Source organism: Bicyclus anynana, chromosome 5 (assembly GCF_947172395.1).
Source record: "Bicyclus anynana chromosome 5, ilBicAnyn1.1, whole genome shotgun sequence".
NCBI lineage: Eukaryota > Metazoa > Arthropoda > Insecta > Lepidoptera > Nymphalidae > Bicyclus > Bicyclus anynana.
The window spans coordinates 9,648,482-9,674,445 of record NC_069087.1 but is presented as its reverse complement, the minus strand read 5'-3'; the positions used below and the strand labels follow the sequence as shown (position 1 = coordinate 9,674,445).

The window sequence follows — 25,964 nt, the reverse complement described above, 5'->3', positions numbered from 1 at the left end:
TAATTTATTATTAGTTTCTTATTGATATATAGTTATACGATTTAAGTATATCTGTAACAAATCTTTGCTAGTAGAGTTTAATTATTCTTTTTACAGTTTCAGTATTTACTCCTGTAACAAGGGATCCTTGTATGCCCTCACCATGTGGACCAAACTCACAATGCCAAAACAGAAATGGTGTGCCATCTTGTTCTTGCCAACCAAACTTTGAAGGTAGTCCACCTAATTGTCGTCCAGAATGTACTATTAACGAAGACTGCTCAAGCAATTTGGCGTGTATTAATCAAAAATGCGTAGATCCTTGTCCCGGCTCATGCGGCCTTAATGCTGAATGCCATACTATGAACCATGTAGCAATTTGTACTTGCCTAGAGAATTACATAGGAAACGCATTCGTACAGTGTAACCTGAAGCCTTTACAAGGTAATATTTGTATGATGTTTTCATATTTATTGATGAAATTTAATCTTATGTTTATAAAATAAATAAATTTAACGTTTTAGTTGAAGTCGACTTATGTAATCCTTCACCTTGTGGAGCTAATGCTGAATGCGATAACGGTAAATGCCGCTGTATACCTGAATTCCACGGTGATCCGTATAGCGGCTGTCGACCTGAATGTGTACAAAGCTCTGACTGTGAACGCAATAAAGCTTGTATCAAAAACAAATGCATGGATCCTTGCCCAGGCACATGCGCTCCTACCGCCGTATGTAACGTAGTCAATCACATCCCAATGTGCAGCTGCCCTGATCGAACTACGGGTAATGCATTTTTAGAATGTCGCCAAATTGTAGGTGAGTTCATACTAATCATAAAGATTTCTTTAATAGATTTTTTTTTGGAAGAACACAAAACTCAATCATCTAAAATTTTCAGAGCTAATCAATATCAATCCCTGCCATCCCTCGCCGTGTGGTCCAAACAGTCAGTGCAGGGAATTTAATGGACAAGCTGTGTGCTCTTGCGCACCTAACACTATCGGTACACCTCCCGCTTGCCGGCCTGAATGTATAATTAGTGCTGAGTGTCGCTTAGACCAAGCTTGCAGCAACCAACACTGTGTAAATCCGTGTGTTGGAGCGTGCGGTGTAAATGCGGAGTGCAAAGTAGTAAATCACAATCCTATATGTAGCTGTCCATCAACTTATACAGGAGATCCGTTCTCTAGATGTTTAATTTTACGTAAGTAACAGTGCTGTAATAACTTGTTTTTTTTTTTCATTGAAAGTTTAATTTATGTTTATAATTGCAAATTTTACAGCAGAAAAACAGAAAGATCGTTTGAATGTTTGCACACCTTCTCCTTGTGGCCCCAATTCAATATGTAAGGATATCAACGAAGTACCTTCATGTACTTGTTTAGAAGGTTATACCGGCCAGCCGCCATACTGCAAGCCTGAATGTACCAGTAACGAAGAATGCGCATCACACTTATCTTGTATTAACATGAAATGTGTCAATCCATGCGAAGGAGTGTGTGGTATTAACGCTGAATGTAAAGTAGTCAGTCATTCTCCTATTTGTTTGTGTGCTCACGGATACGTAGGAGATCCTTTCTTTGGCTGTACCCGCGAAGTGGCTTATATTAAAGAAATCTCAACACCTTGCTCGCCGTCACCGTGCGGATCAAACGCAGTTTGTAAAGAAAGAAATGATGCGGGATCTTGTTCATGCATGGAAGGTTACATCGGTAACCCTTACGAAGGTTGTCGACCGGAATGTGTCATCAACACAGACTGCCCGTCTAATAAAGCTTGCATAAGTAATAAATGTAAAGACCCCTGTCCTGGTAGCTGTGGAACAAATGCCATATGCCAAGTAGTTAATCACCTGCCACTGTGTACATGTTTACTTGGCTACACCGGAGACCCTTTTAAATACTGTGTTTTCGAAGGTAGGTGCATTATTTTTTTTACATAATTCACACATTTTTTTCTTCCTTTTATAAAATGTTTTTAAAACCATAATCTATTGTTATTAAACTTATCATCACTTTGTTTATCAAAGTCATACATTGACATTTCGTTTCACGCCATCAGTATCATCAGTGACAAAATACTTCCAATATCTCGCTGTCGTTTGAGTGAGTCACTATGGAATATGTACCTACATTGTAAATATAACGATTTTAATGTCACTATGTTCTAATGCCTGAACGATACATTTCATTGATGTGAACAATATTTTGTCTATTATATATTTCCATTTATTTAATATTTCACGTTTTTTCAGAACCAGTCCAAATGATACCATCCACCGATTTGTGCTACCCCTCACCATGTGGACCTAACAGTCAGTGTAAAGTGAGCAAAGAGCAAGCTATCTGCTCCTGTTTGTCAGGCTATGAAGGAACTCCACCGAACTGTCGACCCGAGTGTGTAGTAAGCTCGGAGTGTCCACGCGATAAGGCTTGTGTTAGCAACAAATGTATCAATCCCTGTCCGACACCCTGTGGGCTCAATACAAATTGTAAAATTATTAACCACAGTCCAATTTGTTCATGCAAGACGTCATTCACGGGAGATCCGTTTACCATATGCACCCGCGTAATCTGTGAGTACTTTTAAATCAAAAATATTTGTATTTTGATATAGGATTTATACACAGTTACACTAACATTTGATACTTTTTCTAGATGAACCACCTCCAGACGTAACAAACCCATGTGTGCCATCTCCATGTGGTCCTAATGCTGAGTGTCGAAATATCGGAAATACCCCGTCATGTTCGTGTCTCGTGAATTTTATTGGCAGTCCACCAAATTGCCGACCAGAATGTAGCATACACTCGGATTGCGCTACTGACCGTGCTTGTATAAACTCCAAGTGCAAAGACCCTTGCCCTGGGTCCTGTGGTATTGCAACTTCCTGCACCGTTCTTAATCATATACCAATTTGCACTTGTCTTGAAGGCTATGTAGGGGATCCATTTACGAGCTGCAGGCTACAGCCCTTGCAAGGTATATTTACTATTTTTTTTTTAATATTTACCATCTCAACTATCATAAACCATTGCTATGATTCCATAGTTGGACCTAATGTCTTGTTTGAGAACTATTTATACTAGTATATAGAATGTATCTTCAAATCTTAAAATTAAAATATTCGACAAAATGATCCAACGTCCAAGATATTAATTTCAAAATTACCAAAAGCTGATTTCATTTTTTTTAACTGTTACAATTATTTTAGTGGAACCAGTGACTGTCGATGCTTGTACAACTGTGAGATGCGGATCTAACGCTGTTTGCATTAATGGACAATGTCAGTGCCTACCAGAATACCATGGCGATCCATACTTCAATTGTCGTCCCGAATGTGTATTTAGTGCAGATTGTGATCAGAACAAAGCTTGCGTTCAACAAAAATGCGTCGATCCCTGTATAGACACCTGTGGCATCAACGCTAATTGCCAAGTTATAAACCACATACCAATGTGCACTTGCAACAATGGATTTAGTGGAAATGCGTTCGTAATCTGCAATCCAATAAAAGGTACGTAGACTATTACTTTGTCGTAAAAATAATATTACAAATAATTTGTAAAATGTTCATTTAAAGTTACGAATATTTATATTTTTAGCTCCAGCATCTGAACATCCTTGTAGTACAGCCCTATGTGGACCAAATAGTCAGTGTCGTGAAATCAACAACCAAGCCGTATGCTCTTGTTTGCCTACTTACTTGGGAGTGCCACCTGCTTGTCGACCAGAGTGTGTTGTAAGCGCGGAATGCTCACAAAACCAAGCGTGTAGTAATCAAAAATGTGTAAATCCATGTATTGGATCATGTGGACTAAAAGCGACGTGCGAAGTTATTAACCACAACCCAATATGTTCATGTCCAGACGGTCTATCAGGAGATCCCTTCGTAGAATGTTCATTTATAGCAAGTAAGTCTTATTTTATTATTAGTAGGTAGTTCATTTATTAGTAGGTAAATATACTTAATTTGAATTGTTACAAAATAAAACATTTTTTATCGTTTTAATTTAAGGTTCACCTCCAGAAACGATTAATCCTTGTCAACCATCACCATGTGGACCCAACTCCATATGTCAAGAGGTCAACGGAAACCCATCTTGTTCTTGTATGGCAGAATTCAAAGGACAACCTCCTTATTGTAGACCAGAATGTATAAGCAACAGTGAATGTTCATCTCATTTAGCTTGTATCAACCAAAAATGTAAAGATCCGTGCATAGGCGTTTGTGGTACCAGCGCTGAATGTAGGGTCGTCAGTCACTCTGCCATGTGCGTGTGTCCTCAGGGATATGAAGGCGATCCATTCACTCGATGTATTATTAGAACAGCGGTTGAAATTTTGAGTCCATGCACACCTTCACCGTGTGGCCCAAACGCAGTATGCAAAGAACAAAATAAAGTGGGATCTTGCACATGTAACGAAGGTTATTTCGGTAATCCTTACGAAGGCTGTCGCCCAGAATGTGTTTCCGACTCCGACTGCCCAGGAAATAGGGCTTGCATTAACAACAAATGCCAAGATCCTTGTCCCGGGACGTGTGGAGTCAACGCAGAGTGTACCACTATAAACCATTCACCTACATGCACATGCATATCAGGTTATACGGGGGATGCGTTCCGAAGATGTAGCCCTATACCTTGTGAGTATATTTTGTTTGATCTCTTTCAAATTTTCAATTACTGAAAAAGTAAATAGGTATAAAGTAGTGTCTTGATATTTTTTTTTCAGTGCAAGTAGAACCTGTAAACGTTTGTTATCCCAGCCAATGTGGCCCCAACAGTCAGTGCAAAGTTATAAACGGCTTGGCAGTTTGTAGCTGTTTGCCAAACTTTTTCGGAGAACCTCCAACCTGCAAGCCGGAATGCACTCTCAGCTCGGACTGTGCCTCAGATAGGGCATGTGTGAATCAAAAATGTGTAAATCCCTGCCCTGGCCCATGCGGACAAAATGCAGAATGTCGAGTGGTCCATCATAACCCAATTTGTAGCTGTTTGCCAGGCCATACGGGAGATCCATTTTCCAGATGTTATATTAGACCAGGTAATGCATATAACAAAAATATTCCATTACTTAATATAAAATGTTTTTATGTGTATTTACATTTTACATTCTGTATTAATAAATGATGACATTGTGTCATTATACGAGTGAAAAATAATAATATTAATAATTAAGTTATTATAATATTACATTATGATATAACTGCGGTAGTAGAAAATTACAGCCGAGGCGATATTGCAGCTTGAGCCTTGGCGAGAGCTGTAGTAAGGAAGCAGAGGCTGTAATTATCAAAGCGCACGTGTCATACGACGTTTTATAACACATTTACGAGGAAAAACACTCTTGGACACACTTTCTGAAACTTAATTTGCACTTTTGCCTCTTTTTCTTATGATGACATTTTGATACGCTTGTAATTTTTGCGCAGATAACGAAGTGCGCACGCTAACGTTTGTTTTTTTTTAGGCAAATGCACCAAAAACAGCCAATATTACTAATAAAGTAAATTAATATTTTTTCGTTTCTGATACAGATAAATGGTTGACATTTTTGGCAAAATTATTAAAATTAAAGAATTAAATGTTTTTTTATTATATTTTATCTCAAAAAGTTAGTTTTATTCATAAAATGTTGAGCATAAAACAAACATAAAAACTCTCTGCCAAGATTTTTTAAAAGTACCGTTCCTTATTAGACGGATGATACATGTTTTATATTACATAACATGTGCATTTTACTTTACATTACGGCACATGTGCATAGTGATATACATTACGATATTGAAACTGGTGAAATAAGCTATACTTTACGAGCAAATGTGTTATAAATAGTTAAATTAAACAATTATTATTTTTAACAGTGACATCTCCGCAAGTGGAAGACACTAGGCAACCATGTGTACCAAGCCCTTGCGGTCTCAATGCCGAGTGTCGTGATGTGGGAGGTCAAGCCGCTTGTTCGTGCCTCCAGGGATACTTTGGTAGCCCGCCTAACTGTAAACCGGAATGTACCACAAATCAAGACTGTATTAGTTCGCTTGCATGCACCAATGAAAAGTGCATTGATCCCTGCCTTGGTTCGTGTGGTAATAATGCAAGATGTTTTGTCATAAAACACACTGCCATTTGTACTTGTCTCGATGGCTACAAAGGAGATCCATTCACATCTTGCCAATTAGAACCAATACAAGGTATAGTAATTTCTCTTTTCTAAACAAAAATTATTAATTTCAAACAAATCTGATATCTAAGAATTAATGATCATTATAGAATTTATATTTATTACAGATGTAAGAATTGATCCGTGCAATCCATCTCCATGTGGCTCCAATACGGAATGCAATAATGGCGAATGCTCCTGTTTATCGGAATATCACGGCGATCCTTACGTTGGTTGCCGACCGGAATGTACAGTTAGTACGGATTGTGCGAGAAATCTAATTTGTACAAACAAAAAATGTGTTAACCCCTGTCCCGACATGTGTGGTCAAGGGGCTGTGTGTGAAGTTTTCAACCACGTACCGATGTGCAGCTGTCCTGCCGGCTTTACTGGCAATTCTTTTGTATCTTGTAATCTTGTTCAAGGTTAGTAACAAATTACTATTTTAATATAGCTAGAATATGTGCCTGATAAACATAACGATAAAGTTAAAATGTAACATTTTTCTACTAAATAACAAAAAGGTTAATAAAATAAGTTAACATGAAAAATTTATCTTCCAGTACCGTTGTCAGCAAATCCGTGCAACCAACATCCATGTGGGCCTAATAGTCAATGCCGTGAAGTGAATAATGTTGCTGTTTGCTCTTGCATACAAGGGTACATAGGAAATCCACCCGCTTGTAGACCCGAATGTACTACTAGCTCTGAATGTCCATTAAATAAAGCTTGTAATAATTATAAATGCATTGATCCATGCATTGGAGCGTGTGGTGTAAATGCTTTGTGTGAAGTTGTAAATCATAATCCTATATGTTCGTGCCCAGTGGAGCTCACTGGGGATCCATTTAGCAGATGTATTCCCAGACGTAAGTATAATTTTTATCATTTACAGCAAATAATAATGGCAATAACCCTTTTTTTAAAGACACGTATAATCTGCATAACAGTTTTAATTATTATCGATTGTATTCTTTCAGCACTAGAAATACCACCTCAAGTAAACCCATGTGAACCTTCGCCTTGTGGACCTAACTCTATTTGCCAAACTATCAAAGAAACGCCTTCTTGTTCTTGCAAGCCAGAATTTATTGGAACTCCGCCGAGCTGTCGTCCTGAATGCACTAGTAATAGTGAATGTTCGAATAACTTAGCCTGCATAAATAGCAAATGCCAGGACCCATGTATTGGTGCTTGCGGTTCATTGGCGCAATGTCGAGTCGTTAGTCACACTCCAAACTGCTTATGTCCTCAAGGATTTATGGGTGACCCATTTGTTGCTTGTCAAGTACAACACATTGCGGTCTATGAAAAACCAACGCCATGCACGCCTTCACCATGTGGTAGCAACGCTATCTGTAAGGGACGTAACAACGTCGGATCTTGTACGTGTAATGAGGGATACTTTGGAAACCCATATGAAGGATGTCGACCTGAATGCACAGTTAATACAGATTGTCCGTCCAATAGAGTTTGTCAGCAAAACAAATGTCAAGATCCTTGTCCCGGTACTTGCGGTGTAAACGCACAATGTCAAACTGTTAATCATGCACCAATATGTACCTGCATTCCGGGTTATACAGGAAATCCATTCCAAAATTGCGCCTTAATAAGATATGGTAAATAGATTACTACTTCCTATTTTTGGTTTATGATTTATTAATATTAGCTAATTCAAACATTATATTTGCAATGGTTCTAAACTAATTTTTTTTATTTTCAGATGTTGAAATACACACTACTCCATGTGTACCTTCACCTTGTGGACCAAATAGTGTTTGCAAAACATACAATGAGCAAGCAATATGTACTTGCATGCCAGAATATAGAGGAACTCCTCCAAATTGCAGGCCAGAATGCGTAATCAGTGCTGAATGTCCTTCAGATAAAGCATGTGTTTCACAGAAGTGTGTCGATCCATGTATAGGTCAATGCGGACAAAATTCCAGATGTTTGGTTATAAATCACAGTCCCATTTGTACTTGCCTCGAGCATTTTACAGGCGATCCATTTAGCCGCTGTTACCCAATAACAGTTTACATTCCCGAATTACAAGCTGACCCTTGTTTACCATCACCTTGTGGACCGTTTAGTGAATGTCGAGAAAACAACGGTGTTCCATCTTGTACTTGTCAACCAAACTATCTAGGCTCACCACCAAATTGCCGACCGGAATGTGTTATTAACTCTGAGTGTCCCAGTAATTTAGCATGTATCAATCAGAAATGTAAAGATCCTTGTCCAGGATCGTGTGGCATAAATGCTCAATGTATAATTAAAAATCATATACCCATTTGTACCTGCTACGATAATTATATAGGTGATGCATTTACTGAATGTAAACTTCAAGGTCAGTTTACACAGTTTTACCTTTTTATTTTTAACAATTTTTTGCAAATAATATTATGTCCGTAATAACGTTTACATTTTTTATTCCAGAAATAGTAAGTGATGTTACTGATCCTTGTAATCCATCTCCATGTGGCGCAAACGCAGTTTGCAATGATGGAATATGTTCATGTCTACCAGAATATAACGGTGATCCTTACTTCGAATGCCGCCCTGAATGTATTTTGAGTTCCGACTGCGCTCAAAACAAAGCGTGTTATAAAAATAAGTGCGTCAATCCTTGCAACAGCGGCGTATGTGCCCCAAATGCCATATGTGAAGTAATTAATCATGTACCGATGTGCAAGTGCCCAGTTGAAATGACAGGAAATGCCTTTGTTTACTGCTCAGTACTAGAAGGTAATAATTAAATTGTATACTAGATGTACTTACATATACTTGTATCAACGACATTATATTATATTGCTAGTAACCTGCATGTGACTGCTACCTAAATATTATTTCGTATAATACTACGGTTCATTAAATCTTTGAATTGTTTCAGTTGAAAAACTACAACCGTGTCAACCAAATCCATGCGGACCAAACAGTCAATGTCGAGATATAAATGGACAAGCTGTATGTTCATGCTTAGTAGGTTATATCGGAAGTCCGCCGTCTTGTAGACCAGAATGTGTCGTCAGTAGTGACTGCTTACCAGATGAGGCATGTAACAATTTGAAATGTATCAAACCATGTCAAGGAGCATGTGGCATTGGTGCTAAATGTCAAGTTATTAATCATAATCCAATTTGTTCTTGCCCGCCATCATACACAGGAAATCCTTTCACAAGATGTATTGTGCAAGAAACAATACCAGAGATAATCAATGCCTGTATTCCATCGCCGTGCGGACCCAACTCTATCTGCCAAGAGCATTCAGGCACACCAACCTGCTCATGTCAACCTGGCTATGTTAGTGCACCACCGCATTGTAAGCCAGAATGTATAAGTAATTCTGAATGTCCTACTCATCGTGCCTGCATAAATGAAAAATGTACAGATCCCTGCGTAAATTCTTGTGGTTCCAATGCAGAATGTCATGTCATCAGTCATTCCCCATCATGCTCATGTATGGCTGACTATACAGGTGATCCATTTATTGAATGTCGCATAATAGAAATTGTACAAGAACCCCTTTCGCCTTGTCAGCCTTCTCCTTGTGGAGCCAATGCTATTTGTAAAGAATTCAATGGTGCCGGATCATGTACTTGCATACCGGAATATTTCGGCAATCCTTACGAAGGCTGCAGACCTGAGTGTCAAATAAATTCTGACTGCCCTTCGAACAAAGCATGTCTTAACAACAAATGTCAAGATCCATGCCCTGGCGCTTGCGCACCGAATGCTGTGTGCCAGGTGGTAAATCATGCGCCTTCATGTTCGTGTGTCGTCGGCTTTACGGGAGATCCATTCCGATACTGTACACCTAAACGTAAGTTTCTTGATATTAACATATTTTACTTTCCACTTTTATTCCAGCAATTGCTATATAAACTGTTTGTTTTTAAATTTTTCTTTTTTGAAAACGTCGACGTGGGGCGGTGATATCAGATTTCAGACTGCACTGGTCACACAATTTTATTTGTATTACGTATTAGTGTGGATGTTATACTAACAAAGAATAATCGTCATTCATATATGTTCACAGAAACTTTGGAGATATCAGTAAACATCTGTCAACCATCTCCTTGTGGACCTAATAGCCGTTGTCAAGAAGTTAACAAACAAGCTGTTTGTTCATGCTTACCGAATTATATAGGCTCTCCTCCAAGTTGTCATCCCGAGTGTGTCATAAGTACAGAATGCATGAATGACAAGGCGTGTCTAAACCAACGGTGTGTCGATCCCTGTATCGATGTATGTGGGGTTAACGCCGAATGTAAAGTTATAAATCATAGCCCCATCTGCAGTTGTAGAGCACTTTACACTGGCGATCCATTTACAAGATGTAATCCTCTACCACGTAAGTTTATTTTTTAGTTCACTAATTTGACATCATATCTATCAATTTATCAGTTACGATATTTAAAAATACACGTTAATTTATTAATAGAAATACTAATTAATATTCTTTTATTTTAGCACCTGTAGCAAATGCAGTTCTAGAACCATACAAGAACCCTTGTATTCCGTCACCTTGTGGACCTAACTCAATATGTCAAGAAATTGGTCAAATACCATCTTGTGCATGCATGTCTACATTTGTTGGTAACCCACCTAATTGCAGACCAGAATGTGTGGTGAATTCAGAATGTTTACCGTCGCGGGCATGTATTAACCAGAAATGTCAGGATCCTTGTGAAGGTGCTTGTGGAATAGCAGCAATATGTTCAGTATCCAGGCATACGCCTATCTGTACTTGCCCTGAGGGTTACACTGGAGATGCATTTACAGTTTGCAACCCCAAGCCTCCACCAGGTACGAACAGCACTAAATAATATCTACCAACGAAAGTGGAGTTTTAATCTCTATAATCGTCATTCTTGACGATTATAGATTAGACGCTTGATTTAAAAAATGTATAGATGCGTTTTCACGTCTCTTTCCGTACCTACATTAGACGTGCCTACGTATTTAGCTACTATTATATATTTATTCTCTAGTATGAGTAATTGTTTATAGATAATGCTTATAAAATGGTTGCTGTCGATTAATAAAACTACATTATATTACAGAATATGACACTGTCGACAAATGTAATCCATCGCCTTGTGGTACTAATGCTATCTGCAATAACGGGTTGTGTTCCTGTATTGAAGAACATCAAGGAGACCCTTATATTGGATGTCGTCCAGAGTGTGTTCTTAGTAACGATTGCCCTAGAGACAAGGCGTGTATAAAAAATAAATGTTCCGATCCATGCCCGGGCGCATGTTCTACATCTGCTGTCTGTAGTGTTATAAACCATGTACCCATGTGCAGCTGTCCTCAAGGAATGACTGGTAATGCTTTCTACGGCTGCGAAACTATAAAAGGTTGGTTTAATTTGTTTATATTTATTAATACGTACCTACCAGTTTGAGGGTGCCGTGAACAAAAATGACCATAGCATTTCTTATAAGTACGAGTATACAGTTTATTTTATTTGCACTGTTTACTCACGAGTGACTAATAAAACAAATTACAGCAAAAATATATTTTTTCAGTTCCATTACTAAGCAACCCATGTATTCCATCTCCCTGTGGACCGAATAGCCAGTGCCGAGAGATCAATGGACAAGCTGTATGCACATGTACTGTCGGTTATATTGGCAGTCCACCTTTATGTCGACCTGAATGTATAGTCAGCTCAGACTGCCCTCAAAACAAGGCGTGCAGCAACCAGAAATGTATAGACCCATGCAAAGGTTCCTGTGGCGTAGATGCGAAATGCGCTGTTGTAAAGCACAATCCAATATGCACTTGTCCACCTAAATATACTGGCGATCCATTCATAAGATGTTTACCTTTCAGTGAGTATATTTGCCTTATTGACATAAAAATTTCCTATTTAATTTTTAAATATGGTGTCGTTGTCCAGATTTCGTAAACTTTTATTATTCAGTACATAATAAAGACCGAAAATTATAAAGATTTTTTATCCAACAGGTCCAGTAGAAGTCGAAACTACGCCCTGCACTCCTTCGCCATGTGGTGCGAATGCTATATGCAGAGAAGTAGCCGGTGCTCCTTCCTGTGCCTGTATGTCGAATTATTTCGGTTCGCCCCCGTACTGTAGGCCGGAGTGTTCCAGCAACAGCGAGTGTCCAATAAGTCAAGCTTGTATCAATCAAAAATGCCGAGACCCTTGTTTAAGTGCCTGTGGCCAAAATGCAAACTGTAAAGTAGTCAGTCATTCTCCATTATGCTTCTGTGACACTGGATACGAAGGTGATCCGTTTACACTTTGTCAAATACGTCTTCAAATAGTCGTTGAAAATATATCACCGTGCACGCCATCCCCCTGTGGAGCAAATGCTGTATGCAAAGAATATAATTCAGCAGGCTCTTGCAGTTGCTTAGCAGATTATATTGGAAACCCATATGAAGGATGCCGCCCCGAATGTACGGTGAACACAGATTGTACGCCAGATAAAAGTTGTATTCGAAACAAGTGTCAAAACCCTTGTCCTGGTACATGTGGAATAATGGCTACATGTGTAACTGTCAATCATTTACCAGTTTGCACCTGTTCTCCTGGATATACTGGAGATCCATATCGCAAATGTAATGTGTTAAAAGGTGAATTTTAACTATTATTTACAAAATCTTCCTAATTAGAAAATACAAAACTTTCCCTTTCCCTTAGTAAAATTTTCTAATAATCTTTTTTAGTGCTTACATTATAAAGTTAACCTATGTTCCAATTTTACTCTAGGCTCTATAATTTTGCCTATACATTCAGTCAGTCAGACGGTCAGTCAAGACAAGTAATAATTATAAATGTATTCAGATTAGATATATAAATAAGATTTTTTTTTCAGAAATAAGTTACGATACTGTTACTCCATGTGTTCCAAATCCTTGCGGTCCAAACAGTGTATGTCATCCAGCTAACGGTCAAAGCGCATGTTCGTGTATGCCTAATTACATCGGATCTCCACCAGGCTGTCGACCAGAATGCACAGTTAGCTCAGAATGTCCGATCAACAAAGCTTGCATTAATCTCAAGTGTGTGGATCCATGCCCTGGTCACTGTGGTACTAATACCGAATGTAAAGTGTTTACTCACAGCCCTATTTGTTCATGTAAGCCGGGTTACACTGGCGATCCCTTTACCAGATGCTATGTACAACGTAAGTGAATAAAATACTTTCAAGTTTAAAATATGTGATTATAATTATATTTTGGTAACATTAAAAATAATATACATATCTGTATTTATTTTAGCACCGGTTCAGTTTATTCCTGAAGTACAAAGGAATCCTTGTGTTCCTAATCCTTGCGGTGAAAATTCAATTTGTCGAGATGTTAATGGAGGACCATCGTGTTCCTGTATGCCAGATTTCCAAGGACTTCCACCGAATTGTAGACCGGAATGTGCTATCAACCAAGATTGTTTATCAAATTTGGCATGCTTTAATATGAAATGTCGCGATCCATGCCCAGGCAGCTGCGGACAAAACGCCATTTGTAGCGTATTTAACCATTATCCAGCCTGCTCTTGTACACCTGGATTTACTGGTGATCCGTTCACAAACTGTTACGTGATTCCCATTCGAGGTAAATAATAGAGTTATATATATATACGATTATATAGCTAATATGTATATAAATTTAAATAATTATGCATGTATCGGACTAAAACACAAATATATTATTTTTAGATGAAATTCTACAAGATCCATGCAACCCATCACCGTGTGGTTTCAATGCCGAATGTAATAATGGTATATGCACATGTATAAACGAATATTATGGTGATCCTTATGTAGGATGTAAACCAGAATGTATAACAAATATGGACTGCTCATCTGACAAAGTATGCTCAAGAAATAAATGTATAAATCCGTGTCCAGGAGCATGTGCCGCAACAGCTGAATGTAATGTTTACAACCATATTCCTATGTGCTCATGTCCTCAAGGAATGGCCGGAAACGCTTTTAGAGAATGTTATAAAGTGGAAAGTAAGTAGTTAAAAATAAGTAAATAAATGTAATCTTATTTATACAACGCATGAAATTATATATTCATTCAATTTCACGTTAACAGTTGCGCAAGTACAACCATGCAGCCCTAGTCCATGTGGACCAAATAGTCAGTGTCGAACGAGCAACAATCAAGCAGTATGCACCTGTTTGCCAACATTTATTGGCACTCCACCCTCCTGTCGTCCAGAATGCACAATTAGCGCTGAATGCCCGCTAGATCAAGCGTGTAACAATCAAAAATGTATAAACCCTTGTAAAGGCAGCTGTGGATACAATGCTAGATGTGAAGTAGTGAACCACAACCCGATATGTTCGTGCCCTGCACAATTTACTGGCGATCCGTTTACCAGCTGCAACCCAATCGGTTTGTTTATTTACTTTATTAGTTTATTTATTTACTAGTCATGATCGATCCATATTATGAATTGTAAACACTACATGCATAGGTATGTCTAAATAACATTATACTATGATCGTTACAGTTACTGCTGCGGAAGTACCCATTGATCCATGCACACCGTCACCATGTGGCCCGTACTCAGTGTGCAGGGTGATCGGTGAATCACCATCGTGCTCTTGCCAAACGGAATATATGGGATCTCCACCTAATTGCCACCCTGAGTGTGTTAGTAATTCGGAGTGCCCCAGCAATCAGGCATGCATCAATCAGAAATGTAAAGATCCTTGCCCTGGAAGCTGCGGATACAATGCAGATTGTAGGATTATAAGTCACGCTTTGATATGTTCGTGTCCTTATGGACAAACTGGCGATCCCTTAGTTTCTTGCAGTCCCATCAAAGGTAACAATATTAATAACGCTAACGCATTTGATGACATTTGTAAAGATCGTACATTTCAATTATTTTACTTGTGCATTTGCAGATTCTGTTATAGAATACAATTCACCATGCGATCCGTCACCTTGTGGTCTCAATGCAGAGTGCACAGCAAGGAATTCAGCCGGCTCCTGTAAATGTCTTGAAAATTTCGTCGGCGATCCCTATGAAGGATGTCGTCCGGAGTGTATCATCAATACTGACTGCAGTCCTACACAAGCTTGTATCCAAAACCGATGTAAAGATCCGTGTCCTGGTATATGCGCACCTAATGCAATATGCCAAGTTGTAAATCATGTACCGTCGTGCCATTGTCCACCAGGACTTACCGGAGACTCCTACTCTTACTGCATAGATAAAGTGGAAGGTAAAACAACAATGTTTTGAATTTAGAATTTTTTTGTGAAACGAACGTGCAATAAATACTAAATATTTTTTTATTTACAGATTTCGTTAAGGTGTCCCCCTGTACGCCTTCACCTTGTGGACCCAATAGCCAATGTCGCGAAGTTAATTCCCAAGCAGTATGCAGCTGCAGCGACACTTACATGGGTACACCGCCTCATTGTCGCCCCGAATGTACAATTAATAGTGAATGTGCAACTGACAAAGCTTGTTTGAATCGAAAGTGTGTCGACCCGTGTATAGGCCAATGTGGGAGAAACGCAAACTGTAGAGTAATCGGGCATAACCCAATGTGTTCTTGTCAAGAACATTACACGGGAGATCCATTTTCCTACTGTATGCCTCGTAAGTAATCTAATATATTCCATAAATATAATAACTAAAAACAAATGTACTGCAAATTTTATATTTACTTTGTTTCAAGAACCCATTTCAATATCACCGCCGTCGCAAGTATTGAATCCTTGCGTGCCGTCACCCTGTGGAGCAAATTCGTTATGTGAAGATCGTGGTGGCATATCTCGCTGTAGCTGTCTTCCAAATTACATGGGTACACCGCCGCGCTGTAGACCTGAATGTACCATCAATTCTGAATGCAGCGCTATCACAGCCTGCATTAATAATCGGTGTACTGATCCTTGCCCAGGAGCATGCGGAAGCAATGCTCAATGTATAGTCTACAACCATCTACCTATCTGTTCCTGTCTACCGAGTTACAGCGGTGATCCATTCACACAATGCAATGTGATAATTAAAGGTTAGTATACATGTAATGTTTTTTCACATGACAAAGTTAAGACATATTTATTTATTACGTTATTAAAAGTATATGCCTTAAGTAAACTACTAAACATTTCTTTATTACTACATAAAATATCCTATGTTTTACTTATTGTAGATATAGAACTCATCGACCCTTGTTCACCATCACCTTGTGGATCAAATGCTGTATGCAACGACGGTACTTGCACCTGCTTACCGGAGTACTTCGGCGACCCGTACTTTGGGTGTAAACCAGAATGTGTGTTAAATTCTGATTGTCAACGCAATAGAGCTTGCATGAGAAACAAATGCAGTGATCCTTGTGTCGGAACGTGTGGAAGTGACGCAGTGTGCAATGTTATAAACCATATACCCGTATGCTCTTGTCCGAGTGGAACTACCGGAGATCCTTTCCACTACTGTACTAAATTAATAGGTAAATATTAAGCTTTTTCGTAACACATTTATATAAGCTATTTTTAGGAACGCCATGTCTAATGTACGTCTGTCTTTACAGAAATCGTAAATAGAAATCTATGTGAACCGTCGCCTTGTGGACCATTTAGCCAGTGCAGAGATGTAAATGGACATGCCGTATGCATTTGTATGCCTGGTTATGTTGGTAGTCCTCCAAACTGCCGCCCAGAATGTACTGTGAGCTCCGACTGTGCCCTGAATCGAGCTTGTTCGAATCAAAAATGTTTAGATCCCTGTCCCGGTGCCTGTGGTAGAAACACAAATTGCATCGTTGTTAATCACAACCCAGTATGCTCATGCTTGACTGGATTTTCTGGAGATCCTTTTTCTGTCTGTCAACCCATTGGTTAGTATATTGAATATTTTTATGAAATTGTTTTAGTAATGTCTCTTAAAGTTTACTTTAATGTGGATTCTTTTTATTTTAGCTGCTCAGCCACCAATGAAAATAAATCCTTGTTTGCCTTCACCTTGCGGACCTAACTCAATTTGTACAGAAAATGGAGATAATGCTGACTGTAAATGCATGACAGAATTTATAGGAGTACCACCTAACTGTCGCCCTGAATGTACTAGTAACAGTGAATGTCAAACAACTATGGCTTGTATAAATAAAAAATGTCAGGATCCTTGCCCTGGTTCTTGTGGTGTAAATGCGGAATGCAGAGTCGTCAGTCACACCCCAATATGCTTATGCCAAAACGGCTATACTGGGGATCCTTTCCTATACTGCAATATTATAATTGCACAAATAGAACAAGAGAGACCAACACCGTGCATACCATCCCCCTGTGGTGCTAATGCTGAATGCAGAGAGCAAAATGACATAGGATCTTGCACGTGTCTACCTGGATACTTTGGTGACCCCTACGTATCTTGCAAGCCTGAATGTGTATTAAATTCAGATTGTCCATCTAACAAAGCTTGTTACATAAATAAGTGCCGCGATCCTTGTCCGGGCACGTGCGGCATAAATGCATTATGTAATGTTGTCAACCATATACCAAGTTGTAGCTGTCCTGAACAACATTATGGTGACCCATACAAAATTTGTACTTTTAAACCTCAAGGTAATTTAATTTTATATAACAAAATATATTTTTTAACACAACACACATTAGGAGCTCGTGTTAGGCTTTTATTTTAGTGTAATTAATAGTTTACTTTGGTATTTAACGTTTCCCAATATTTACGAAGTTCATATTTCGACAGTGAATTGTATTTTTACCATTATCATTTTATTTTGTGTTTATTAATGTGTTTATTTACAGTGGAAAAAATTGACCCCTGCAATCCTTCTCCATGTGGACCAAATAGTCAATGTAGAGTTCAGAACGATATAGCTATATGTACATGTGTCAGTGGATACCAAGGATCACCGCCAGACTGTCGGCCGGAATGTATTACGAGCGCTGAATGTTCTCTAGACAAGATGTGTGAAAATTTCAAATGCATAAATCCGTGTCCAAGAGGTTGCGGTATGAACACAAACTGCCGAGTTATTAAACATAATACGATTTGCTCATGTAAAGAAGGATACACAGGAGATCCATTTTCAATTTGTTATATCCAGACTGAGCCTTCTGTAGTTGAATCAACAAATCCATGCGTACCGTCTCCCTGTGGGTTAAATGCTGAATGTCGCAACGTAGGTGGAATGCCTTCTTGCGCTTGCTTAACTGGATTCTTCGGAAGCGCTCCTAACTGCAAGCCTGAATGCGTACTCAACACTGAGTGCAGCAACGATAAAGCCTGTATAAACATGAAATGTCAGAATCCATGCATAGGATCTTGCGGATTGTCTGCCATGTGCAATGTTATTAACCACGTACCTATGTGTTCTTGCCCCATCGGATATGAAGGAGACCCGTTCGTATCATGTTCTATCAAAACACCAGGTAAAATATATATTTTTGAAACAACTCAATTACTCCTAACGATTCAATTATAAAGAAATACTACCTCGAATTTTAAATTTTAAAGCGTCAAGAAGATAAATCCAGATATCAATTAATTACACACTTATTTTCAGAAATCATTCAAGATATCAATCCATGCAACCCATCGCCATGTGGCCCTAACGCCATTTGTAATATTGCCAACGGCGAATGCACTTGTCTTCCCGAGTACCACGGAGATCCCTACTTTAGTTGTCGTCCCGAATGTGTGCTCAGCACCGATTGTCCGTCGACAAAAACTTGTCTACGGAACAAATGTATTGATCCATGTATTGACATGTGTGGAAGAAACGCTGATTGCAATGTGTATAACCATGTCGCTGTATGCAGTTGTCCAAGTGGAATGACTGGAAATGCTTTTGCCGAATGCCTCCAAATAAAAAGTAAGTAAATTTATAAAATATAATTTAAAAAAGTGAATTAATAATTATTATGGCACAATTTTAATTATTTTAGTATAATATAATTATTTTTTATTATTCAAAGTTTACTGTCTATTTTTTTATTCTTTTAGTCTAATCTAATCAAATCTAATGACATAACACTATTTAAATATTGCAATACCGTACCAGAAGATATCGTCAATAGTCATACAAGCGTACCTATCAATACAGTTTTTGAAAGATAGCCCGTTACTCGTACTTGTTCCTATACAGTATCAACTTGTTTACATAATTGAGTGCTACAAAACATAAATGTTTTTATTTTAGATCCAGTCACTAGACCGTGTGAACCTTCACCTTGTGGACCAAACAGTGTGTGCAGGGAATTGAATGGCCAAGCAGTTTGTTCCTGCATACAAGGTTTCATTGGTAATCCACCAAGTTGCAGACCAGAGTGCAGTCAAAGTGCAGACTGTCCACCGTCATTGGCATGCATCAATAGAAAATGTCAAGATCCTTGCCCTGGATCATGTGCTTCTAATGCTATTTGTAACGTAAGGAACCACAATCCAATTTGTACCTGTCCACCGAGGTACACCGGATCTCCATTCACACATTGCTATGGTAAATAATTATCTTTACTCAATACATAATATTATGATTAATTTAAAAATACTATAAGTACATTACTTAGACATAAATATTTCAAAGTATTAATGTAATTATTTGTTTGCAATATTGTTACAGTTCAGATTATAGAAGAGCAATCTAGTAACCCATGCGCCTCGTCACCTTGTGGGCCCAATGGCATTTGTAAATCAGCTCCTAATTCTGAAACGTACACTTGCTCTTGTCAACCTACGTTTGAAGGAAATCCACCTAATTGTAAACGAGAATGTACGGTCAATGAAGAGTGCCCATCTAGCCAAACGTGTATAAATTATAAATGCCAAAATCCATGTCCAGATTCCTGCGGATTTAATACAGTTTGCACAGTTCGACAACATATTGTAATGTGCTCATGCAAAGAGGGCTATAGTGGAGATCCATTTGCGTCATGCCAACTAATGCCACAAGTGATTAAACCGCAAGATCCCTGCGATACAGCCCCGTGTGGCATCAATGCCAGATGTAATGTTTTAAATAATGGTGCCGCTACTTGCATTTGTGAGCCTGGATACTTTGGTAACCCTTACGAGTCCTGTAGACCTGAATGTATTGTAAATACTGAGTGTCCGTATAACAAAGCTTGCATAAGAAATAAATGTGAAGATCCATGCCCAGGCGTATGCGGTACTACAGCTATTTGTGATGTTATAAATCATTTGCCTGTATGTAAATGTTCTCCGGGATACACTGGCAATCCATATGCGTACTGCCATAATATTATTTATGAATCTAGTAAGTTAATTTTGCTGATACTATTATATATTTTAATCAATTTTCATGATAACTATTAATACGGATATTTTGTTTTTTTATAGATCCCGAACCACAAAGACCTTGTGTTCCTAACCCATGCGGCAGCAATAGCATTTGCAAAGACAATAACGGTATTGCTTCATGTTCATGTATGTCAGAGTACATTGGAACCCCGCCGAATTGTCGCCCGGAGTGTACTGTAAATTCTGAATGCGAAAAGTCAAAGAGCTGTGTCAATCAAAAATGTGTTGACCCGTGTATAGGCGTTTGCGGCCAAAATGCAATTTGCAAAGTAATAAATCATGCACCTATATGTTCATGTAGAGAAAACTACGAAGGGGACCCATTTACAAGATGCATTATAATAAAAAGTAAGACTTCTTTTTGATCATTATATTATCATTTGATATACAAATTTAAATTATTGAAAATAAACACAAAACATTTATTTCAGATATACCATCCATCGATATTAACCCATGCACACCATCTCCTTGTGGACCAAACTCAATTTGCCAGACTGTAAACAAGACACCAATGTGTGCTTGTTTGGAAAACTTTATTGGACTTCCACCAAACTGTAAACCAGAATGTGCCGTGAACTCAGATTGTCCTTCTAATACAGCCTGTATAAATCGTAAATGTCGAGATCCGTGCCTCGGTTCCTGTGGCCTACAAACAATGTGTCAAGTTCATCAACATTCTGCTGTATGCAGTTGTCTTGAAGGATATACTGGAAACCCATTCGAAAGTTGCTTTGTTATGGAAGTAATAGGTACGATAAAATATAATTCAAGAATAATTCGTTAACAAGAATTCATATCCAGTGCATTGGTAGATATTTTTTAATATTTTTTTGCTATTTGTTGCAGAACATGTACCGGCTGTTTATGACAAGTGTAACCCGAGCCCTTGTGGAGCTAATACAATCTGTAACGATGGAGTTTGTACCTGTAAAACAAACTTCTTTGGAAATCCTTACTTAAGTTGTAGACCTGAATGCACTCATAACTCTGACTGTTCATTAAACCTAGCATGTGTCAACAACAAATGTCTGAATCCATGTTTAAACTTATGTGGTCAAAATGCAACGTGCGATGTATACAATCACATACCTATGTGTAGCTGTCCTCGTAATACTGTAGGCAACGCATTCTTTGCGTGCACACCACTGGAAGGTAAAAAATTAGACAGTATTTAATACTATGTAGAACTGAAGATATGAAGGGTATCTTATTTACGAATATTTACTTTTTCAGTAGAGCAAGAGAAAATAAATCCATGCGTTCCTTCTCCATGCGGCCCCAACAGTCAGTGTCAAACAATACAAAATCAAGCTATGTGTTCTTGTCTCCTGGGTTATATTGGAGTGCCACCATCTTGCCGGCCCGAGTGCTTAGTTGATTCAGAGTGCACAAGTGTGTTATCGTGTTCTAATCAGAAATGCATCAATCCGTGTGAAGGGTCTTGCGGATTAAACGCGGAATGTAAAGTTCATAATCATAAACCTATATGCTATTGCCAAAGTGGACTAACTGGGGATCCATTTACACGTTGCTTAACCATACAATGTAAGTTAATTGAGATACAAATTAGAATTTCGTTTAATATCCTTGATCGTACCATATTATTACTGACAATTTAATATATCCGTTACAGATGAGAATACTCCAAAAACGTCACCGTGCACGCCTTCCCCATGTGGGCCAAATTCTTTATGTCGTGAAGTTGGAGAAACACCGTCTTGTAGTTGTTTGACTGGCTTTATTGGAAACCCGCCATATTGTCGTCCTGAATGTATAACCAATAGTGAATGTACTTTCGACAAATCTTGTATAAACAACAAGTGTGCCGACCCTTGTATCGGTGCCTGCGGACGTAATACAGAATGTCGTGTGATCAGTCATTCACCTATGTGTACTTGTAGCTCTGGATATGAAGGGGATGCTTTTTACGAATGTCATCTTATTAAAGGTACTAATTACTTTTATTCAGACCTTTGTTTGTAGCGACTAAATATGTACATCAAAAGTCGTTATTGTTTTTGAAAATATGCATAAGCTGTACCTATTTAAGATATTAACTTGATAAATACTTCCAGTGTCCATCCGACCGACGGCACAGATCAAGCCATGTTTGCCGAATCCATGCGGACCTAACGCTATATGTCAAGAACGAAATGAAGCAGCAAGCTGTATGTGCATAAGTGGGTTCTTTGGAAACCCCTACGAAGGGTGCAGACCTGAATGTGTGCTGAACTCTGATTGTCCTCAACGTTTAACTTGTATAAACGAAAAATGCAAAGACCCATGTATAGGTTTTTGTGGAATAAATTCTGAATGCCAAACGGTAAATCATGTGGCCAAATGTTATTGCGCTAATGGTTACTCAGGTAATCCATATGATCGCTGTGCCATAAGAGAAGGTAATTTTCAAATTTCATTAATATCATATACCTATTTTTTGTCATTAGCTTTTTATATCTATTGAATTTAACGAGTGAACTTTTTTTAACAGAAGCTCCCAAAGACCCATGTCATCCGTCACCGTGTGGCCCGTATAGTACATGTCGAAATGTCAATGAACAAGCTATATGTACGTGTCAACCAGATTTTATGGGTAGCCCACCAAACTGTAGGCCAGAATGTATAACCAGTTCTGAGTGTCCGCTAAATGAAGCTTGCATTAAACAGAAATGTGTAGATCCTTGCATCGGAACGTGCGGAGAAAATGCTCAATGTCGCGTGCACCGGCACAGCCCGTACTGCACCTGTCTTACAGGTTTTGAAGGCGACCCATTCATAAAATGTACCAGAGTACAGATAATCGCTACAACAGTTAAAAGCCCATGTGAACCAAGTCCTTGTGGTATGTTTGCTATCTGCAGAGATGTTGGTGGCTCTGCTTCGTGCAGTTGCAAACCAGGTTACCTTGGGGTACCTCCACAATGCTCTCCTGAATGCACAATTAATGAAGATTGTCCAAGAGATAGGGCGTGTGTACGTGAAAAATGCATGGATCCTTGCGTAGGATCCTGTGGAAGTTATACAGAATGTCGTGCAATGAATCACCTCGCTATTTGCACTTGTATAGTAGGCTATACCGGAGATCCATTTGTAAGGTGCTATGAAAAAATTAAAGGTACGTATTTTTATTTACACAATTGCAATGCAATATTAGGGAAACCGAACATATTTCTTGGTATTTGAGTGTATCAGAAAATTATTTATAGGTACCTACAGGAAAATTTCATTTTACCTCTATTTCTTATTAACAGATCCAATAATCGTACCACCACTGGACGCCTGTGCGGTAACATCCTGTGGCATTAACGCACTATGTGACAATGGAACATGTTCTTGTATTCCCGAATATCATGGCAATGCTTACATCGAATGCCGACCAGAATGTACTACCGATGATGAATGCCAAAAACAATTGGCATGTGTTAATTACAAATGCATTGATCCCTGTAAAAATGCCTGCGGTTTAGATGCCATATGTAATGTTTATAATCACTTGGCGATTTGCGAGTGTCCAGCACCACTACAAGGGGATCCGTTTATTGCTTGCCGGCGCGTAATAGGTATGTTTACCATTAATAACAATTGCGAAATTATTAAGTACCTATGCGTATGTATTCAAATATGTTTGTTGCAAAATCTGTTTTATTAATATGTATTCAACTATATTTCAGCAACAAGTGTTACTGATCCCTGTTCACCGAATCCATGTGGTCCGAATAGCATTTGTCAAGCAGCTGGTACTGTCGCTCACTGTTCGTGCCGATCTGCCATGTACGAGGAACCACCAAGCTGTCGCCCCGAGTGTCGTGTTGACACCGACTGTCCACCGAGTCTGGCTTGTCGCAATAATAAGTGTAGAGACCCATGCCCAGGTTCATGCGGAATGCATGCAATATGTCGAACTAAATCACATTCCCCAATTTGCACTTGCCCTAGTCATTACACCGGTGATCCATTTATCCGTTGTGTGCCAGGTAATATAATTTTCTCATAAAACTCTTCCTAATAGGTATTTATTTAAAGAAAGATATTTAATTACTTTATTTAAATATGTTCCTACAGTTCTTGGAATTGAAGCCGACACAAAATCACCGTGTCCGGATTGCGGTCTAAATGCTGATTGCGTTGATGGCGTCTGCCGATGCCGTGCAGAGTTCATAGGCGCGCCACCATTCTGTCGCCCCGAGTGTACCAAGTCTAGCGACTGTGACTGGAAGCTCATGTGTTTAAACAGACGGTGCACTGACCCTTGCCCTGGAGCGTGTGGGCAGGGTGCCGTGTGTACAGCGTTCGCTCATGAACCACGCTGCGATTGTCCCCCATCTACTACCGGCAACCCAGTTATTGAATGTCGACCCATCGGAAATATTTGTAAGATAGATTCACCTGGAAGATTGCTTTTAAGAACTATCGTTTTTAAATTATTGCTAGATAAAAGCTAGGGAATATATTTTTGAAAACTAGATGGCGGTGAACTTACGTTTTCGCATTTAAAACTTAGGCATGGGTTTTACTTGCAAAAACTGAGGAAGTCGCTCTTGTTTAAAATTTTAAAGTTTAAAAGTGACCTTTTAATATGTATTTTAAGCTAAAAGCTTGCTAATAAGCTTGCAATATACTTGCTTGATTGTGAAATAACAGGTATTATAACGTATTTTTGCAAACTTACAGTCAAACCGCCAAATGACCCATGCAACCCATCACCATGTGGTCCTGGCGCAATATGCCGCACAAGAGGTACCGGTGCATCCTGTGAATGTGAGCCGGGCTTACGTGGCGACCCCTACACTGGATGTCGCCCTGAGTGTGTCGCAGATTCCGACTGCTCACCAAACCGCGCATGTATCAGATCACACTGTCGCGACCCGTGTCAAGGAACATGCGGTGTCGGAGCTGAATGTGAAACTGTTAACCACATTCCTCTATGTTCGTGTCCTTCAGGAACCAGAGGAAATGCATTCGAACGTTGTGACATAATCCCATCAGGTAAATGCAGAAATACAAATTTTCGTGATTAAAATGAAAGCCAAAAATATCTACTCCATCAATTAACGAACTTTAGTGTGGGGATGCCATACCGTACCAATTTGTCTTGTAAATTAAATTAATATAAAAACAGTATAACAACACATAACCGCGTTAATTACTGATTAAAGCTGAAATTTCATGATCTAAAAATAACATTTGCTTCCAGCACCACCTTGTACACCATCGCCTTGCGGACCCGGAGCATTGTGCACCGTCGTAGGCAGTAGCGCCGTCTGCTCCTGTCCGAGTGGCACTAGTGGTAATGCAGCCTCCACTGGATGCCGGCCTGAATGTGTTGTAAGCTCGGAATGTCCACGTGATCGGGCTTGTATACGCAACAAATGCGTCGATCCATGCATTGGCACTTGTGGCAATGGAGCGATGTGCAGAGTATTTGATCACGCACCGATATGCTCGTGTCCGCCTTCTATGACTGGCGATCCGTTCCAAAACTGCCGAGTTAGAGGTTAGTTAGATACATAAGAAACTCGTGATAGTTAC

General features: G+C 39.0%; 1 protein-coding gene across 11 annotated transcripts in view; it reads left to right on the top strand.

Moving 5' to 3' along the window:
• The window catches only part of LOC112052608 (uncharacterized), a 106,719-nt gene that overhangs the window by 70,085 nt on the left and 10,670 nt on the right, over positions 1-25,964 (top strand). For 9 of the 11 annotated variants that reach the window (XM_052881605.1, XM_052881604.1, XM_052881601.1 and 6 more), the window contains 49 exons: positions 97-423; positions 504-797; positions 880-1,185; positions 1,265-1,897; positions 2,236-2,556; positions 2,639-2,962; positions 3,195-3,497; positions 3,586-3,894; positions 3,999-4,625; positions 4,715-5,026; positions 5,847-6,176; positions 6,274-6,570; positions 6,709-7,014; positions 7,126-7,764; positions 7,869-8,495; positions 8,585-8,893; positions 9,039-9,968; positions 10,185-10,499; positions 10,619-10,954; positions 11,212-11,511; positions 11,683-11,988; positions 12,125-12,757; positions 13,000-13,311; positions 13,406-13,738; positions 13,843-14,142; positions 14,228-14,530; positions 14,649-14,966; positions 15,049-15,369; positions 15,450-15,752; positions 15,832-16,164; positions 16,306-16,605; positions 16,687-16,992; positions 17,075-17,716; positions 17,918-18,544; positions 18,679-18,987; positions 19,315-19,611; positions 19,735-20,388; positions 20,472-20,780; positions 20,864-21,184; positions 21,282-21,587; positions 21,669-21,980; positions 22,069-22,383; positions 22,511-22,834; positions 22,927-23,550; positions 23,687-23,995; positions 24,107-24,409; positions 24,498-24,806; positions 25,107-25,421; positions 25,630-25,929. In XM_052881605.1, coding sequence (XP_052737565.1) covers positions 97-423; positions 504-797; positions 880-1,185; positions 1,265-1,897; positions 2,236-2,556; positions 2,639-2,962; positions 3,195-3,497; positions 3,586-3,894; positions 3,999-4,625; positions 4,715-5,026; positions 5,847-6,176; positions 6,274-6,570; positions 6,709-7,014; positions 7,126-7,764; positions 7,869-8,495; positions 8,585-8,893; positions 9,039-9,968; positions 10,185-10,499; positions 10,619-10,954; positions 11,212-11,511; positions 11,683-11,988; positions 12,125-12,757; positions 13,000-13,311; positions 13,406-13,738; positions 13,843-14,142; positions 14,228-14,530; positions 14,649-14,966; positions 15,049-15,369; positions 15,450-15,752; positions 15,832-16,164; positions 16,306-16,605; positions 16,687-16,992; positions 17,075-17,716; positions 17,918-18,544; positions 18,679-18,987; positions 19,315-19,611; positions 19,735-20,388; positions 20,472-20,780; positions 20,864-21,184; positions 21,282-21,587; positions 21,669-21,980; positions 22,069-22,383; positions 22,511-22,834; positions 22,927-23,550; positions 23,687-23,995; positions 24,107-24,409; positions 24,498-24,806; positions 25,107-25,421; positions 25,630-25,929 — 18,789 coding nt within the window. The remainder of the gene's footprint in view (positions 1-96; positions 424-503; positions 798-879; positions 1,186-1,264; positions 1,898-2,235; positions 2,557-2,638; positions 2,963-3,194; positions 3,498-3,585; positions 3,895-3,998; positions 4,626-4,714; positions 5,027-5,846; positions 6,177-6,273; positions 6,571-6,708; positions 7,015-7,125; positions 7,765-7,868; positions 8,496-8,584; positions 8,894-9,038; positions 9,969-10,184; positions 10,500-10,618; positions 10,955-11,211; positions 11,512-11,682; positions 11,989-12,124; positions 12,758-12,999; positions 13,312-13,405; positions 13,739-13,842; positions 14,143-14,227; positions 14,531-14,648; positions 14,967-15,048; positions 15,370-15,449; positions 15,753-15,831; positions 16,165-16,305; positions 16,606-16,686; positions 16,993-17,074; positions 17,717-17,917; positions 18,545-18,678; positions 18,988-19,314; positions 19,612-19,734; positions 20,389-20,471; positions 20,781-20,863; positions 21,185-21,281; positions 21,588-21,668; positions 21,981-22,068; positions 22,384-22,510; positions 22,835-22,926; positions 23,551-23,686; positions 23,996-24,106; positions 24,410-24,497; positions 24,807-25,106; positions 25,422-25,629; positions 25,930-25,964) is intronic. The other 2 variants (XM_052881602.1, XM_052881603.1) reach the window with 2 other exon arrangements.